The sequence below is a fragment of the Pectinophora gossypiella genome, chromosome Z, assembly GCF_024362695.1.
Source record: "Pectinophora gossypiella chromosome Z, ilPecGoss1.1, whole genome shotgun sequence".
NCBI lineage: Eukaryota > Metazoa > Arthropoda > Insecta > Lepidoptera > Gelechiidae > Pectinophora > Pectinophora gossypiella.
The window spans coordinates 21,078,811-21,094,575 of record NC_065433.1 but is presented as its reverse complement, the minus strand read 5'-3'; the positions used below and the strand labels follow the sequence as shown (position 1 = coordinate 21,094,575).

Genomic DNA, 15,765 nt, shown 5'->3' with positions numbered 1-15,765 from the left:
ACTACATCGGAAGCTGTATCGCAGTGGGAAAGAGGTGGCCAGAAAACCTCTCAGCACAGTATGTATGTATTTAATTTATATGTTATTATCCAGATCAGTGATGTGCAGTAAATGTTCCCGTTGTAAAATCACTTTTAAAGGAAGGTTCTTTCTTGTACTCTGGTCTTATCTGTCTAAAGGTCGAGCAATAAAGCTCTTTTGACATAACTTTTTCGCCATTTTACAACCGGGAAAAAACCGCGCTTTGTTTTTGAAAAGACAAGCTAGCCACATTATTTGCATTTGCGCTTTGTCGTAGAATTCGCTTGTCGTGTAAGTTCACATATTCTGGTACAAGCGCATATATCAGCTGCGTCTGGCATCTTGCCAATGAAGCCTATTGCGGCTTATTGATTGATGACATTTTAAAGAACCAGGGCAACCGATAGATCAATGCCTAATAGGGCCATCGTAGCATCATAAATTTAATGATTAGATGTAAAAAGAGCGTGGGATATTGCACATGTTGCATAGGAAAATTGCAAATCTTGAAAAGGGTATGTGGTAACTACCACTCGCGGTGTCCTCTACGGAGGGAAAGTGCCTTGCAGTTAACGACATAAGACTGTTACCTTACTCTATGCATTAATAATTTGAAATTGAAATTATCTTCTTGTTACGTATAACAAGTGCCGAATTGGGTAGTTTCCTAGGTCAAAGATCAATTATGAAATTTTGATAAATAAAGAAAGATCTAAAACTGAAAAAGAAATGGTTTTATTTTTTTCTATTCAACTTATTTTTGAATTCTAATCAAGAAAAACACAATAATACTCGTAAGTGCGACATTTCATCACGTTTTTCTATGACGTCACAGTGTTTTTCATACAAATTCCATAGTAATTTCCTATTTTGACGTTTAGTGTTTTTACTAGTTGGAAACTAGCCTATTCTGAAACTATCACTGAAAACAATTTTTAATTTAAAAACATACCCACATGCCTGTATGTAAATACATCACGGAAATGTCGAAATATTTTTATATTAAAAGCCATATAAACAACTCGATAGTGAATGTCAAGAGGTTATAATCAAGACTGACATTATTATTAGTAAGCGAGAATGGTTTGATGAATGAAAGCTCCCAAATGGTCAGGTCACACCATTAACCTCGGAAATCATCGGAGTCACTTCAATGAGATTGTTGTATTAAACATCTTCATGTTCGTTATACGTATTTGAAAGGAGAGGGTTATATGTTATGGTTTATGCAATCGTATTTTCGTTTTCGATTACCGTTTACCTCTTTACTTAGCTAGTTTATATGTCTGCCTATCGTGTAATACACCATACTGTAAAGTAAAAAATAATCTGTGCTAAGCGAAGATCTAATCATTTCTAAGAGTTACAAAGCATGATCTACTTTAAGTTGAAGTAAAGCAACTTTCGCAAAGGCCGGTGATTGGATGGGTGACCACAAAAAAAAGTTTTCATCTCGAGCTCCTCCGTGCTGCGGAAGGCACGTTAAGCCGTTGGTACAGCTGCATTAGCAGTCGTTAATAACCATCAATCCGCACTGGGCCCGCGTGATGGTTTAAGGCCCGATCTCCTTATTCATCCGTAGGGAAGGCCCGTGCCCCAGCAGTGGGGATGTTAATGGGCTGATGATGATGATGATGATGGTATTCTCTGCCTTAAGACAACACGAGAAGTAGATAATATAGAAATATGAGCCAGTCATTAAAAAATCAGTCAGTAAATTTTAATTATTAATTTCATTTGAATTATTTATTACATTTAACAAAGAGTACGACTACGTTTATTATTGATGTCATTATTTAAAATTTATTCAGAAAAGAAGTACAGAATTCTACATAATAAGTATGTTTTTTTTAGTGTAAGTTTACAATTGTTTATATCTACTAATAAACGATTTTTAGAGACAATATCTATAACTCTTCATCGTACGTGTGTGTAGTTCTATACAAATATAAAATATTAATAAGAGATCTACAATTAAAGAGAAAAAATTCAGTCAGGGAGCCAAGCGAATTATTTGTAAACAGTGGTGAAAGTATGAACCATTAGTTGTCATAATTATAAAATGTTTTTGGTCTATTACAGAAACGACATAAGTATAACCTTAGGTCTTAAATGCAACCAGTTAATTTATTACTTTGCAGAAACTGATTGGACTTTTGCAGCTTATAGTACTTACCTATTATTTTGACGTTTCCTAAAAAGTATTTCATTTGACTGGGTTATCCTCACGTATTGTGAAATCGAAACGCGAATAAAACAATTGAGGGCTTTTACTATTGCACCGAAGCTTTTATTGTGTATCGGGTCGGCAATCGTTTACACAACCGGTGAGATTGAAACGTTATTTCCGTGTGGAACAGCGAACAGCATACAACGTTTTCCTACTTTATGTCACCTGTACTTAGAGATGTGTTTTCACATTTAGGGTATATTATGTTTTGACATGCTTGAAATTGGTTGCAAATGTACTTCACGGTTTAGAAAATAAGACATTTTCTATGCATTTGTTATGTATTTCATATTTATTATTACATACTTACTTTGTTATTTATTGTAGCTCCATTTATAGCAAATTTAATATTTAAATAGGTAGATATTAATTGACGTAAGTACTTACTTACTTAGTTAAATAAATACCCTAAGTGCGAATTTCTTAGAAAATTCAAATTCAAATTCAAATGTATTTATTGCATTGCTACAGGTCAAGAAGGTCTTAAACAATATTACATACATCCACTGCAGCACCACCAGTCTAGGTGTACAATTTTAATTCTAATATATTTAAAATTACAATTAGATTTGATTTGATACATGGTAATAGGTATATATCTACCTATCTATCTATCTGTACACCTCTTCCGGGGATACAAGCGTGATGCTACATGTTATTCTCAAGATTACCTATCTATTCTCAATTTTGATAGGTACCGCTTCTTTTAATAAGAATTTCGTTTAATTCAATAAGAGAAACTTAATAATACCTATTCGAAGGATCGACAGTCGACACAAAGTCCGACCTGCTTTCTGACAGTGATTGATTAGTCTGACGCTAGTCCAGATTTTACAACAATATTTTCGACGGTAGATATGATTATGCCTACAAAATCCTATGCGTGCCTTTCACAATCCATGCAATCAATGTTGTCGTCTGCGATATTGATCTAACATGTCTTCGACTTCACTTCACTTCTTAGCCTCTACGGTGCTATAGATTTATAAGTCATGTTCATTTCTATAACTATTTACTTCGCCGATAAGATTTCAGATTAGAGTCCATTAAATAATATTGCATCGAGTCAGTGGTTACGTCTTTATGTGAACATTTCAAGTCGATATTTCATGCATTTTCTTTCATATTCGTAATTACAGTAGGCGATTCTTACACGACGATTTTCTAACGGTGCACTAAAAAGGCCACATCAAAAGAATACATAAATTTGAACAATATTGGAGTTTGTCGTGTGCGAGGCACGGCCCCACCGCGTGATGTTCCAAGTTCCGAATACATCCCGCTCAGGGTCGGTACCGAAAATTATCGGCGCCCGAAGGACGTAATGTAAACAGCAGCCGAATAGTTCGCGAGAACATACACTTCAGAACCCCGATACCGATCCCGTTCGCGTGGTCGACGATTTTCCTCATTCATCGCTTACCGCTATCGACCCACTAGGGTCGATTAATTCTTTCAAATATATATCCTCTTAGACGACGCCGTGAGCCGAGGTTCGCGCCCTACTGGGCACCCTCAGGCATGTTGTCTTAAATTTTGTACCGAGTGAGAGCCCTCAGCGGTCCGCATTTGTTCGGCCAAGTAGTTAATGCCATTTGCGGCAAATCTATAATAAATCACGTTAAAAAAATCGCTCCACAGCCAACCGCGTCGGTGCGGGGTGTCGTGTGAGTCTTACCTCAAATCAAACTGATGGATCGTCAGTCATAATGCACAAAGTAAACATATTGATTGTTGGCCATTACCACCGCCCTTTTTAAGCGTCGCACACGATCGAAATTACGACACGAGTGCACCGCTGGGACCGTTTGCATTACCCCTTTCATGACTATGGTTCCGACACACGCCTGTCAGGAAGCCGGTGGAATGAAAACTATGTTCATTTCCTTCTACATTAGAGTGTTGTGGGGAGTATAATGGTGAGGTAAGGTCACAGACGCCTACCAGACGGTGTGCGGGTTAATGGCCGCGTTTCGTGGCTCGTGCAGATCTATAAAACCTAGAATGTTTGAAGGTAATTCCTAAGCTGACAAGGAGATCGTTCGATATACTTACAAGCGAGCTTTATAGATTAACCCAGATTGTATTGATTTAATATGAATGAACATGCACTAGCTGATATTTGTAACACGGATCTCTGTGTGCCTATTATTTGTGACGTTAATGACATTTATTTTTAGTTCAAACTAGGTAACACGACTGGACGTTGCGTTGTTAGGCAACGCCACCTAATTGTCTAATTATTAATGTATACCATCCAGGGTCTTTTTCAAACATAAACTAAACACTAAAATCGGTCGAACCATTTTCAAGTTTTTACGAGAATTGATTATATTACTAAGTACATCAATTTTCATTTATATCTTAAATATTTTTACCATATTTTTTTTTGTATTTATCATATGGCTTTTATAAGTTAGTTTATTTTAAATAAATAAAAATAAATATCTTTACGTGATAAGTCAGCTTTGCAAATTAATGTTATGTGTTTAAGACTGTGTAAGCAAAGCGTCGTCGCCGTCATTAGGGAAATTGCTACAGAGACCGTTAACTGAAGAGGCTTTTGAAATTTTCCCTGTGGTTTTCGCGTGGATTTTTCCGTCAAGTTTTTCAACTCCAAGTTTAAAATGTAGTTACGTTTGTTACACCTATTATAAAATACATATTTTCTTAAGTATAAAATATTCATAGAACGCTAATAATTATAAAGTATTTGTAAACTATTGTTCGAACAAGTTTGTGAGAGTTTGGAATATTTACTCGCTCATTTGTAGTTGCTTAGTGCGTTCAATTAACAAATACTTAGTGCCAGAAACAAAGAGTCTCGCTCATAAAGAATGTGAGGTACAATGGTCGGGTTTTGCCACGACGTGGAAGCCCTACTTTCATGCATTTTGGACCTTAAGGTGGACAGATTAAGAAAAGACGTGGTACTAATATAATTTGGCACGGAGATATAGCGGTGCAGGTGCAAAATGAGAGAAATATGAAGGAATCCGTTGGAACAAAAGGCCTACTGTACCCTACTGCTTAACACCTGGCGGGCGTTCTGGTGGCTGCAAACCTTCCCACTAATGAAAACTGCAATTTCATACCCCTTACTTTACTTAACAGTCACTTTCCTTACCAAAACATATATTTTTTTACTTTGCTTTCCTAACAAGATTAACCTGACAAGGCACTTTTTAAATTCCTCGCAATCTTGATTATCTACGTAAGTATTTTAGTTTTATAATAAGAATAATTCTTTATTGGTCAGACGCGAAATTAAAAAAATTTAATGTTCCATGAATCTTTCAAGATGCTCATAATTCCGGAGATTGTTCCTAATAGAGATTAGAGGCGTGTGTTTTCGTATTTACGTATGTAATAAAGATGCCAACGTGAAACGCTTACATGTTTTATGGAAACAGTATTGAAGTTGCTTTTATGATAAAACGTTTTCGAACCCATTTTGCTATTCGAGATAAGTTTTAGAACGGTAGAGATACCAAATTATGATCTATTACTGTCACGAAACAACAATATTATAACTCCTCCACGCCTGACGAAATGACTCTACAAACATAATGTTTGCAGTTTTAAAAATTATTTTGTATGATGTTAAGTATGGACTGTGCTGTTGGCTACAAGCAAAGTTATGATGGTAAGACGTTCGAAATGAAAACGGCGGTGAAAGAAGATAAGCTGCTTGTAATTTGAGCTTCGCTGGACAGAGAATGTGTAATTTCATCCAATTTGTTTTTTATTAGACGCCTAGCGCCCGAGCGTGCAGTTATTTGGATCTCGCTCACAATCGAAAGGTGAGGATAGTGCGGAGATTGCTCAATTATGAAATTACTATGTAGCCTGATTTCCGTGCTGGTTTCTACGTTTCCGCGAACAAAGAGTGCAACGGGAAGACCGGCGGCATTTCTGCGTAGGTACCTAGTAGGTATACTTACTAGCGATCGCTTTCCGCTCAAGTGAGATGACTCGTAAACCTAACCATACCTCACAACTCAAAGATAACGAATACCGTTGAAGATTATATTATTTAAAGTCATATTTTATAACAATATAGAATTGCAGAGGTAATGTTGCATTCCATTTGGAATTAAATTTCTAAGAACGTAATTGACTGTTCGCGTTGGCCAGCTCAGCATACCCTTCAGTTACACGTAACACTTGCTAATCGGTAATTTGTTTATTTCGTCGTGCTAAGTAGATGATAGTTCTATATTAAGCAGTGTCTTGACAGCAGAAATTAGCGAAGCAAATGTCAAATAAGTATACAATACACGGTATTGGTGGGACCCGGGGAGCTTTTAATCCCCATTTGTCAATCTTTTATGACGCATACTTAACTGTGCATAATATAACGAAAAACTAGCGAAACGTAAACGTTTGTCATTGACGCCATTAGATTTAAATTGCCGAGAAAGTGTACAATCGCTGCTCTCCACAAGAACGTAATGTATTGCCTTTCATTTGCAAACGAAGAACAGTTTCTCCTGTCGTTCCGCATATGATAAAGTTACGCGGTCTCTCATTACTGTGGATATCATTAACGTGGTCTCATTATCTCTGGCAGTTGTAGAGCAAAACCGCACGCTGCAGAGGCGTAAAACTATTACCCGGACAACTTCTTTTGATATCTCACACCGACTCATACGACCAGCGACTCAGATTGCACTTCGCTATGGCCTGAATACGTAATACGTTTATTTTCCACTTTAATAAATAAACCGTGTAGGCGGGTAATTGTCATCGGAAATATTTCTTGTGTTTGATGTTGATATTTAACAAAATGCAGGATATGACGGCTCATTTCAGATGTCCACCTCTCGTTCAAAGGGAACGAGCTCACCAGATGCTGCTGTTATTGATAAACCAAACCTTCCCTGTCATAATATTCTCTTTAAGAATATGGAATTTATTATTACCTTCCGGTGACTGTTTTCTCCATCGCCGTCCCTTTGACAGCTGTTTATTTTGGTATCAGTGCCCTGTCGGCGACGTGTTTCGTTGCATGTGGCGCGCACGCAGCGCCTGCTACGCATATTACAATTAAACAATTTACTCTCGTACATTTTCTTCCCTGTCTAATTATAGAACGGCTCGTAAACGTAGTTTATTTTCAAGTTGTAATTACGGGTACGCGTAGCAAAGTTACAAAACGGTCGGGCGAGATTAACTGTTGTTTCTTAAATACAACGGCACGTGTGTAATGGACAGTTGGTATTCAATCAGAGCTGTTATCATTTCCGTGGTAGGCCGCGGGAGTTGATTATGCGGGCGTCGGCTGCGATGATGCGTAATTTACGCGATGCGCCTGCGGGCATCCGTCACCGGCGACGCGAACCACGCGTGCGGCTTGCACCCGCCGCCCGCGCCGCCGCGGGCCAAGGGCTGTGTGCTAATGCGTGCTCTAGCTATTACACCAGTGTGCACTCACTACACACCTGTACTTCACTACTTGAAACTGATGCAGAAACCTCGGTAGGTAATCACTGCTGTCAGTGAAGGCGTTATCTTAATACACAACATATACTTTATTTATCGCCAAGGCTCAATCAGGCCGTGAGAATCGGCGACGTGTTTCATGCGTTGCCTTTTGATTCTGATGTTTGGTTGACGTTACGTACTACTAAAAAGGACAAAAAAGGATAAAGATATTTGTTTTTGATTCAAGCTAGTATGAAGTTATTTGAGACGGGTTGGTAGATAGTGCGCGTAATGTGGCAGGCGGAAGCCGCACTGGCGCGATATCGATTCATCTGCGCTGCGGACCACAATGCCTGCCCGACTCACTGCCACCTTTGTCCTCCTTCCTCCTATTGAAAGCACTTTACAAACAGTCTTTAGTCAGTGCTGTCGTTAAAATAACAGTGAGGCTTCTCTTTAAATAAGTATATTTCCTATTATTGTTGCTAGCGCCACTTATGCAAGAGTTTAAACGGGAGTAAAAGTCTCGGTGTTTTTTTATAGGTAAGTACTGCCTTTGTTACATGAAGAATGAAACTTGTGGTTTTTTTACGGCAATGGGCTATTATGTAATGTTTATAACGTGTTTAATGTTGAAGATTTGTTTAAGGAGCAATTCGCCGTGTAGGTAAATAATCTATCCTCTGGATGTAGGTACATTTGCTTGTTGATAATAGGACCCATGAAATATAAATAAAAAAACAAACCGAGAGGATGAGTCAATAAACGAATCGAAGAATAACTTACGAGTGCAAGACAAATCAGCCTGTGTTGCAATTTTTTTTTACAAAAAAATGCTTTAGGTACCATACTATACTTTAACGGTCCAGAACTAAAGCTATAAGAACTACTACTACTACACTTACTATACTTAATATACTTATATATATACTTTTATATATGTATATAAAAGACGATATTTTCACATCAAAGTAGCTAATCCAGCTAGCCGCAAGATTTCTAGATAACGTTACGAAGCGCAAATATGCGGTTTTATAAGTACTTTGGAGTAGATACTATCAGTTTTGAATCTTGGCAGCGATACATCGTGGCTAGTGATGTACGTTTTCCAACATTGAAGAACTCACACAGACGGAAATAGGGGCGATTTGCTCGCCACCCAGGGGACATGAATATATTAATGTCCGATATTTAATGGCACTGGTTTTAGTCTAGCCATTTAACGTCTGGTCTTTTATCGATATACTTAGCTTGGAAAAAGGAGTAGTAATAAAGAGGTTGCCACAAAAGCTCTGTACCTACTTTTAAACAGAACGACCAACTCAGTACAATTAGTAATCATATTTCAATAAAGGTAACACTTTACAATAGCTTCAATGCACGCGGTAAGAATTAAGATCCGTCAGCTAGTGTTGTGATGTATTAGTCGATATTGCGTCGATCGATTCTTTTTTATCGAACTACTTACAAGTTTTTTTTTATATTCCGTAAGTTTCGTTTTGTGTTTTCACTTGTTCGTTTGTAGATCAAATCTTACAACTAAAGTAATTAAGTGAACAGCAGTTAAAGGTTTCTCTGTTTCTTTCTATTATAATTTTTTTTTCTGTACCTAACTTTTTCGTAAAAGTAAGATGATTAGGCATATTTCAATATGTTTATGTTTAAAAAAAACCCATAAACTTACATTCAGTATCGCTCCCAATTAGGCAGAACAGGGGGGTTAAAAAGGCCACATCGAAGCAATTCATCTAAGAAGCAATTCATCTAAGAAGCAATTCATCTAAGAAGCAATTCATCTAAGAAGCAATTCATCTAAGAAGCAATTCATCTAAGAAGCAATTCATCTAAGAAGCAATTCATCTAAGGTACTGAACCAAAACATCAATCTGAGAGGACACTCGCTAAAACTCTCACGATCCAAACTCTCAACCCTCGATATCACTTTTTGCCCAACCGTGTAGTGGACGCGTGGAATGAACTGCCAGAATCTGTGATCAGTGCTCCCAGCACAAAGTGCTGCCTGTGCTTCCAATAATAATAATAAAGCAACATTGCAATCATTTGCGCATATAAAATAAGGTGTGCAATGCAAATAAATGTCAAATAGCAATATTGCTTTCTTAGATGAATTGCTTCGATGTGGCCATTTTAACCCCCCTGGCCCTCTTTTTTCTCAATCCATTTCGCCATGTAGGCTAGGTAGTTCACAAGTTATTAGGTACGCTATAAGAGTCAGGTATAAAGATCGGTAAGTTGCAGAAAGTGGTTGTCACCTCGCAGCCTCATAACGCGGTGTTATCAACCTTTTTACATAAACACGTCGGTCGTCTAGTAAACAGAGTGCATTACGGTAAAAGTTAAAAGAACCACTTTCTTTCTGGCGTACCCTTTCGGTCGTGTCAACAAATACACCGTGTAGGATATGTATATGTTGGTAATTTAAAACTTTCCCGTCATTACAATTTTTACGGCTTTTTAACTCGAATGGAGCTATTGATTTGTGGTGTATTGACCAAGCTTCCCCTACGGAAGTGCGGCCCCTCCTGCACGCAGGTAATGATGTCCATGCGTGTCCACTCCGGGGGCGACTTACTCATGTCTATTTAATCACTATCATGTGGAATTTCAATATGGGATGGGTACTTAAAAGATTGGTAACGCGCGCGATGGCTGCAATTTTAAATGACGCATGCCCCTTAAGCCCATCGTTTATTGAGGGGACCACTGTGCCCAGGAGTGGGACGTACGTAGACTGCTTAGGAATGTTGGGTTAGAATCAGTATTTAGTAGAGTACTTAACCTACTTATTGAAACTTTTGTAGGACTATTGTGCCCATTCAGTTCACTAAGCAGGCGAAAAACACAATTCTTACTGTAATCTAAGATCAAAACCGTAACTTCCGGTTCCTTCCGTGGCATTTACTATTGAGTTAAAGAAAGACCCGTGATTAGGTTAAGTAAGTAGGTATAGGATGTTTTTGGCAGGTAGGTATCAAGTTTTCGACCTTATTTTAAAGTCGAAGTTTTTTTTTATTATGAAAGGAATGTATGTAACCTTCAATGCGTACAAATACATACCTATCACCGCTTGGATAAGCATAAACTTGGGTAGATGACTGAGTTTAAGATAAATTATAGAATGCCAATATTTAAATGTAAGCCAGTCTAAAATGATCTAAAACCAATCCTATTTTTTCTAGGTAACATTTGACATACTTACAGATTTTTATTAAGACTCATATTGATGATGGCATGCTTTCGTTTTTCTAGTATTTCCATGTCTTCTTTTTTAACGTTTCGTTGCGTAAGACTGCTGTCAGGTTTTGTCTCATTCGCACCTATACTACTCTATCTTTTGTCTTGCTGTCATACGCACCATGCTAGAGCGCAAATACCTGGTAAACCTACCAGGTCTGGGAAGTGTGGAATTTATGGCTGATATGTGCATTTGTCGGCAGGGTGCCGAACGCTCCGAAGAGTTGCATCGGCGAGATCTTCAGCGCGGAGAAGACGGAGAGCTCCCCGGTGAAGAACGGGACGTCCCGCCCGCGCGTCATCCGAGACACGCCCACCCGCCCCCGGGACACCCACTCTCGCCTCTTCGGACAGGTACCGACACCTCTAAAGTAGTAACGTTGAAGTCATAGGTACATTATAGGTTCGAAACTTCCCGGTGAAAAACGGCGCAACACACAGCACCGCATTGCTTAGGTTCACAGAGATTTTGATTCGAACCCTTGCCTCTTCGGACAGGAAAGTATAAACTAACAGTTGAGTTTTACATCATAAGTAACTATAGGATCAAGGGAAATGTTTAATTTTGCGAATGTCGTATAGGACATGATGGATCATACGTGGGATTGGCTGGTCAGGTCACCGTAGGTACGGTTCATTATAATCTCAGGACGTATCTATCAAAAGTGTCTGCAAGTTGTCGTCTGTCCCGTCTGCGTTAGTTATGTAGGTATGTCTACCTATATTTTACATTCAGTAAAATACTAGATACTCCATGAAGCCATTTCAAATTTAGTTTCAGTACCTACCTACTTAAACAAGTAATTTAGAACTTAGGTGCTCTGCAAGAGATGTGTTACTGACACCGTAATAATCGTTATTTGTTATGGCATTTCAGCAGATCGTCGCTAACCCAGTCGTTCCCATGGTGACTGACACCATCCGGAGCCACATCCAGTTCGGCGACTCGCAGCCAAATGGCACCAGTCCCTCTCATTCTCCATCGAAGATGACGAACGGCAGCGCTTCGTCGACGCCCAGCCGAGGTGAGAAGGACCTCGCTGAACACTGTGAGTCGGTTTTCGATGTAGGCACGAACCGCACGGCTAGCAACGCTATCTAACAGAGTGACTGCGACTCGCGGACAGGGCGAACAAAGAATGGTGTCAATATGAAATACTGATGCTAATACGTAAAAAGACTGCCACTATCAACGGGAAACATTCTCGGAAGTGATTGTCGAAGCGGCCATTCCGTGTTCGCACCATCTGTAGCCGCGCCCGACGCCCGCGCCGCTGCGGCCGCGCGAGCTCGGGCCGGCCTGCGATCGTCTGATCAGCTCCATACTATCTGGCACTCGTGCACGCTACGAGGATTACTATGCTTACTCGTTTACGCTCTAATACTCTCTTTCACCTGTCAAACATACACTTACGTCTCATATACTGAATACATACTAAAGACGATAATATCTACTTACATTCAAATTGAAGTCTCTCATTGTATCATTACTAAAATAGGACTAATGTTTGAAATCTGAATTACACGAATTTGATCAAAGTCATGCTTTGCTTAGAATAGAGCATGATGACACACAATTTAGGTATATTTAGGAAATATATCTACTTACTGATAATAATAAGCAAATAATAGACATTGTGTTTTTGAACCTAACAATATGACTATACTCAAATCCCTGTAGGGTATTTTAGTTTCAAAGATAGGTTCTTAGTAAAGACTAAAACGGGTCAAATTTTCAAAAGCCTAAAATGAGAGCTTATTAAAAACCTAAATACCTACTGAAGTAAGCACTTGAAAGTTTGACCCCACTGTACGCTAGTGGTTCCAATGAAAACCGTTTATTCTGTGGATGGTCAGCGTCGTACATGCCACCGAGGAGGAACCCGGTGACCGGCGACGGAGTGTCGGTGCCGCCGCCACGCCGGCGCCACCCGGCCGCCAGCCTGCGAGGTGCCGACCCTAACTTCCCACCCGACTCCCCGCGACCCCTCTCCGCCCAGCTCGAGCCCCAGCCCACCCATCGTTACTATACCCAAGACTGGCCACCTCGTCCCGCCGACTACTATGTCCATTCCACTGTCAAACCAACCCTCAATATTCGACAGTCCCCATACACTATACTCGGTCTCAAAACCGACGATCCGGAGAAAGTACACCCCGCGATCGATCCCGACTCGCTGTCTCCTCAGTTGGTTCTGGACCGTCACTGGCCTCCGTTCCCCGCTCAGCACTACCTCGAGCAGACAGAACGCAAGACTCCTCATCACCCATTACCACCTTACGCCTTTGTTAGTTTAACATCAGCACTCGGCGACAGGCCTAAGCCAGATTACAAGTATGACCCAGTACCGTCCTTAGATGGGCCGATTGATCCTTATCTGATCGCAAATTGTGATCCCCCTCCGACCCTCTTTAAATACGAGCGTGACGGTCCAATCCCTGACGTGAGCCTCCTTGAGACCCCAGTGACCCGTGGGCCGAATACGCTAGCCGGCTTTCCTCCTATATTTCACAAGCACGTTCCAGGATACCTATTTAGTCTCAATCGGCATGCGGAGGACTTCAACCCAAAGACGTACTATGTAGACTATGTCCGCCGACGGGAGATGGGTGGGTGTTTAATTTGACTGAAGGAATGCTATGCACCACTCTTTGTCGGTGAAATATTACAGTATCAGTAATATTTCTCCATATAGTAAGCAAGCTTGTAGGATTTTTGCAATTATTGTACGTATTTTGTTATAAAGGACATTAAGACGATTCCTTCAAGTCGTTAAATTAAGCACTCATTACCATTTTATAAGTTGCTTATCCGTACAGAGGTACCTAGCTAGAATTTTGTTTAACTTCTGTATTATTATAATGTAACGCTTGAAATTGGCTCGGATGTCATGTCATTTTATTAGCTTCACCTTGATAAAGGCATACTCTTTGCGATGGTGTATCTTTTTATTATTTATTATGATATATTTGTCTTATGTTTTCTACCTTACACAAGTTTACATTTGCACTTTTGTAATTTATGTATATACCTACTAAATGTTTCGTAACACTCAATAATCACACAGCAAATACATGTTGTGTAAGAGTTATTGAAAAAGAACTCACTATAGTTGTAGTATTTATGCTTACAAATTATTATATTTGTTGTGTGCGAAGAGTGGTAAAGTTTTCAATGAAGAAAAGGAAAAAGCTTCTTGGCAGTTGATTGTACCTCATGTGTAATATCATAGCAAATTCTATACCTATTGCACGTTAGAATACTTTTTATACTATCTTCATTATTGTATGATTAGCCGTGACCAATCAGACTTAAATGTTATTTAGTGTTTCTATTAGGAAGTGTAGATTTATTTCACAGTTGATAGTAATTTCCATCTCAACATTAGTGAATCAGTTATCATGTGGTTATAGCGTACTTGTTAGTGTCTGCAGCATTGTGGGGTACAAATGATCTGATATAATGTATACTTGAATTGCAGAAGGCAACCCAATTACCGGTGACGGCTACAAATCGATGAACGGTCAGATCAACACAGTGACGTCAGTGAACGGCAACAGCTTCATCAGCCACAACCGCGTGCCGCCGGGCGGGTTCTCGTCGGGCCTGTGGTAGAGCCGCACACCAGCACCGCCGGCGCCCGCGCACCGGCCCCTCCACCCGCCGCGCGCCACCCGACACCCGCGACATACTACCGCATACCGCTAATACTCTAGGATAAACAATTCCTCTATTTATTCCACCCTAAAGTATTACCAGTCTGCGACACGGATGCATTTATTTCGCAACCCATTATTTCATTAATCAACTAAATTCGCAATTCGAAAAATCCTAGTAACGCAATTTGCACAGACCTAATACAATGTCCTATAAAATTTCAAAGGGTATTGTTGTTAATTAAATCCTTAGCCTGTCCCAGTAACATTTCATTCAAAATAATTTAGCATAGATTATAGATATTTTTGTAATAGTAATATTTCGATAGATATTGTAAAGGCGGTAAATTTATGCTGCAGATGATTGAAGTATAACGACGGAAAACAATTAACAGTTTGGTTCCAGTTATGCTTCAGTGCTCTGCGGATGTAATGTAAGAAGTCTAAATTATACTCTTTCACGTCTTACGAATATGTTAACGCATTGATATTGTGAGTTAGGAGTGAGGATACGTATCAGCAATATACCAAAATGAATAGTGCCTTGATCGGTGATGAGATAAATTATATGAGAGCAGGACTACGCTTGCGTAAGCATATTGTTGAGAACATGATTATATATCTATATTTCACGGTATAGAAATAGTAATCATATGGCACTCGGGATAATTATACATTAAATTAACCTAACTTTAATAATAATGGACATTATTTAAGTCCTAACTTCGTTTGTTGAATTTAATTACAGTAATTATTTGATAGAGGGTTTATAGATTGCATTTATTTTGTCTTTTTATACATGTTTATTTTGTTTAGTTTATTTTCGTCTCATTTAGTAATAATTGTGGAACGGATTTGAATTTTGGTAGATTATCTGTTAACATGAACTAAGAGTATATTGGACCCATGGTAATGTACCTACCTGCGCGGTTAAATGGTACGTTTCTCTGTGTAACTATTTATCACTCGAGTAGCGTAGGCATATCATCTTTGTAAAAATGTTTTAATATTCTAACAGTAAACCACATAATCACTGGCCTAACTATAACAACTGTTAATAGATAATAACCTAACTTCAAAATAAAGTTTTTCTATTAATAATATGACTGCTGTTATTATTTCGCACTTCGCCACCCCCACGTATCATGCAGATGAAGGATTCGCAAAGCAATTAA

General features: G+C 39.1%; 1 protein-coding gene across 3 annotated transcripts in view; it reads left to right on the top strand.

Annotated features, from left to right (window-relative positions):
• The window catches only part of LOC126380661 (microtubule-associated protein Jupiter), a 105,156-nt gene extending 89,463 nt beyond the window's left edge, over positions 1-15,693 (top strand). For 2 of the 3 annotated variants that reach the window (XM_050030228.1, XM_050030227.1), the window contains exons 2-4: positions 11,137-11,287; positions 11,811-11,958; positions 14,416-15,693. In XM_050030228.1, the coding sequence (XP_049886185.1) occupies positions 11,137-11,287; positions 11,811-11,958; positions 14,416-14,549 (433 nt within the window). In that variant the 3' untranslated portion in view covers positions 14,550-15,693. The remainder of the gene's footprint in view (positions 1-11,136; positions 11,288-11,810; positions 11,959-14,415) is intronic. The other variant, XM_050030229.1, reaches the window with a different exon arrangement.
• The last annotated feature ends 72 nt before the right edge of the window (positions 15,694-15,765 follow it).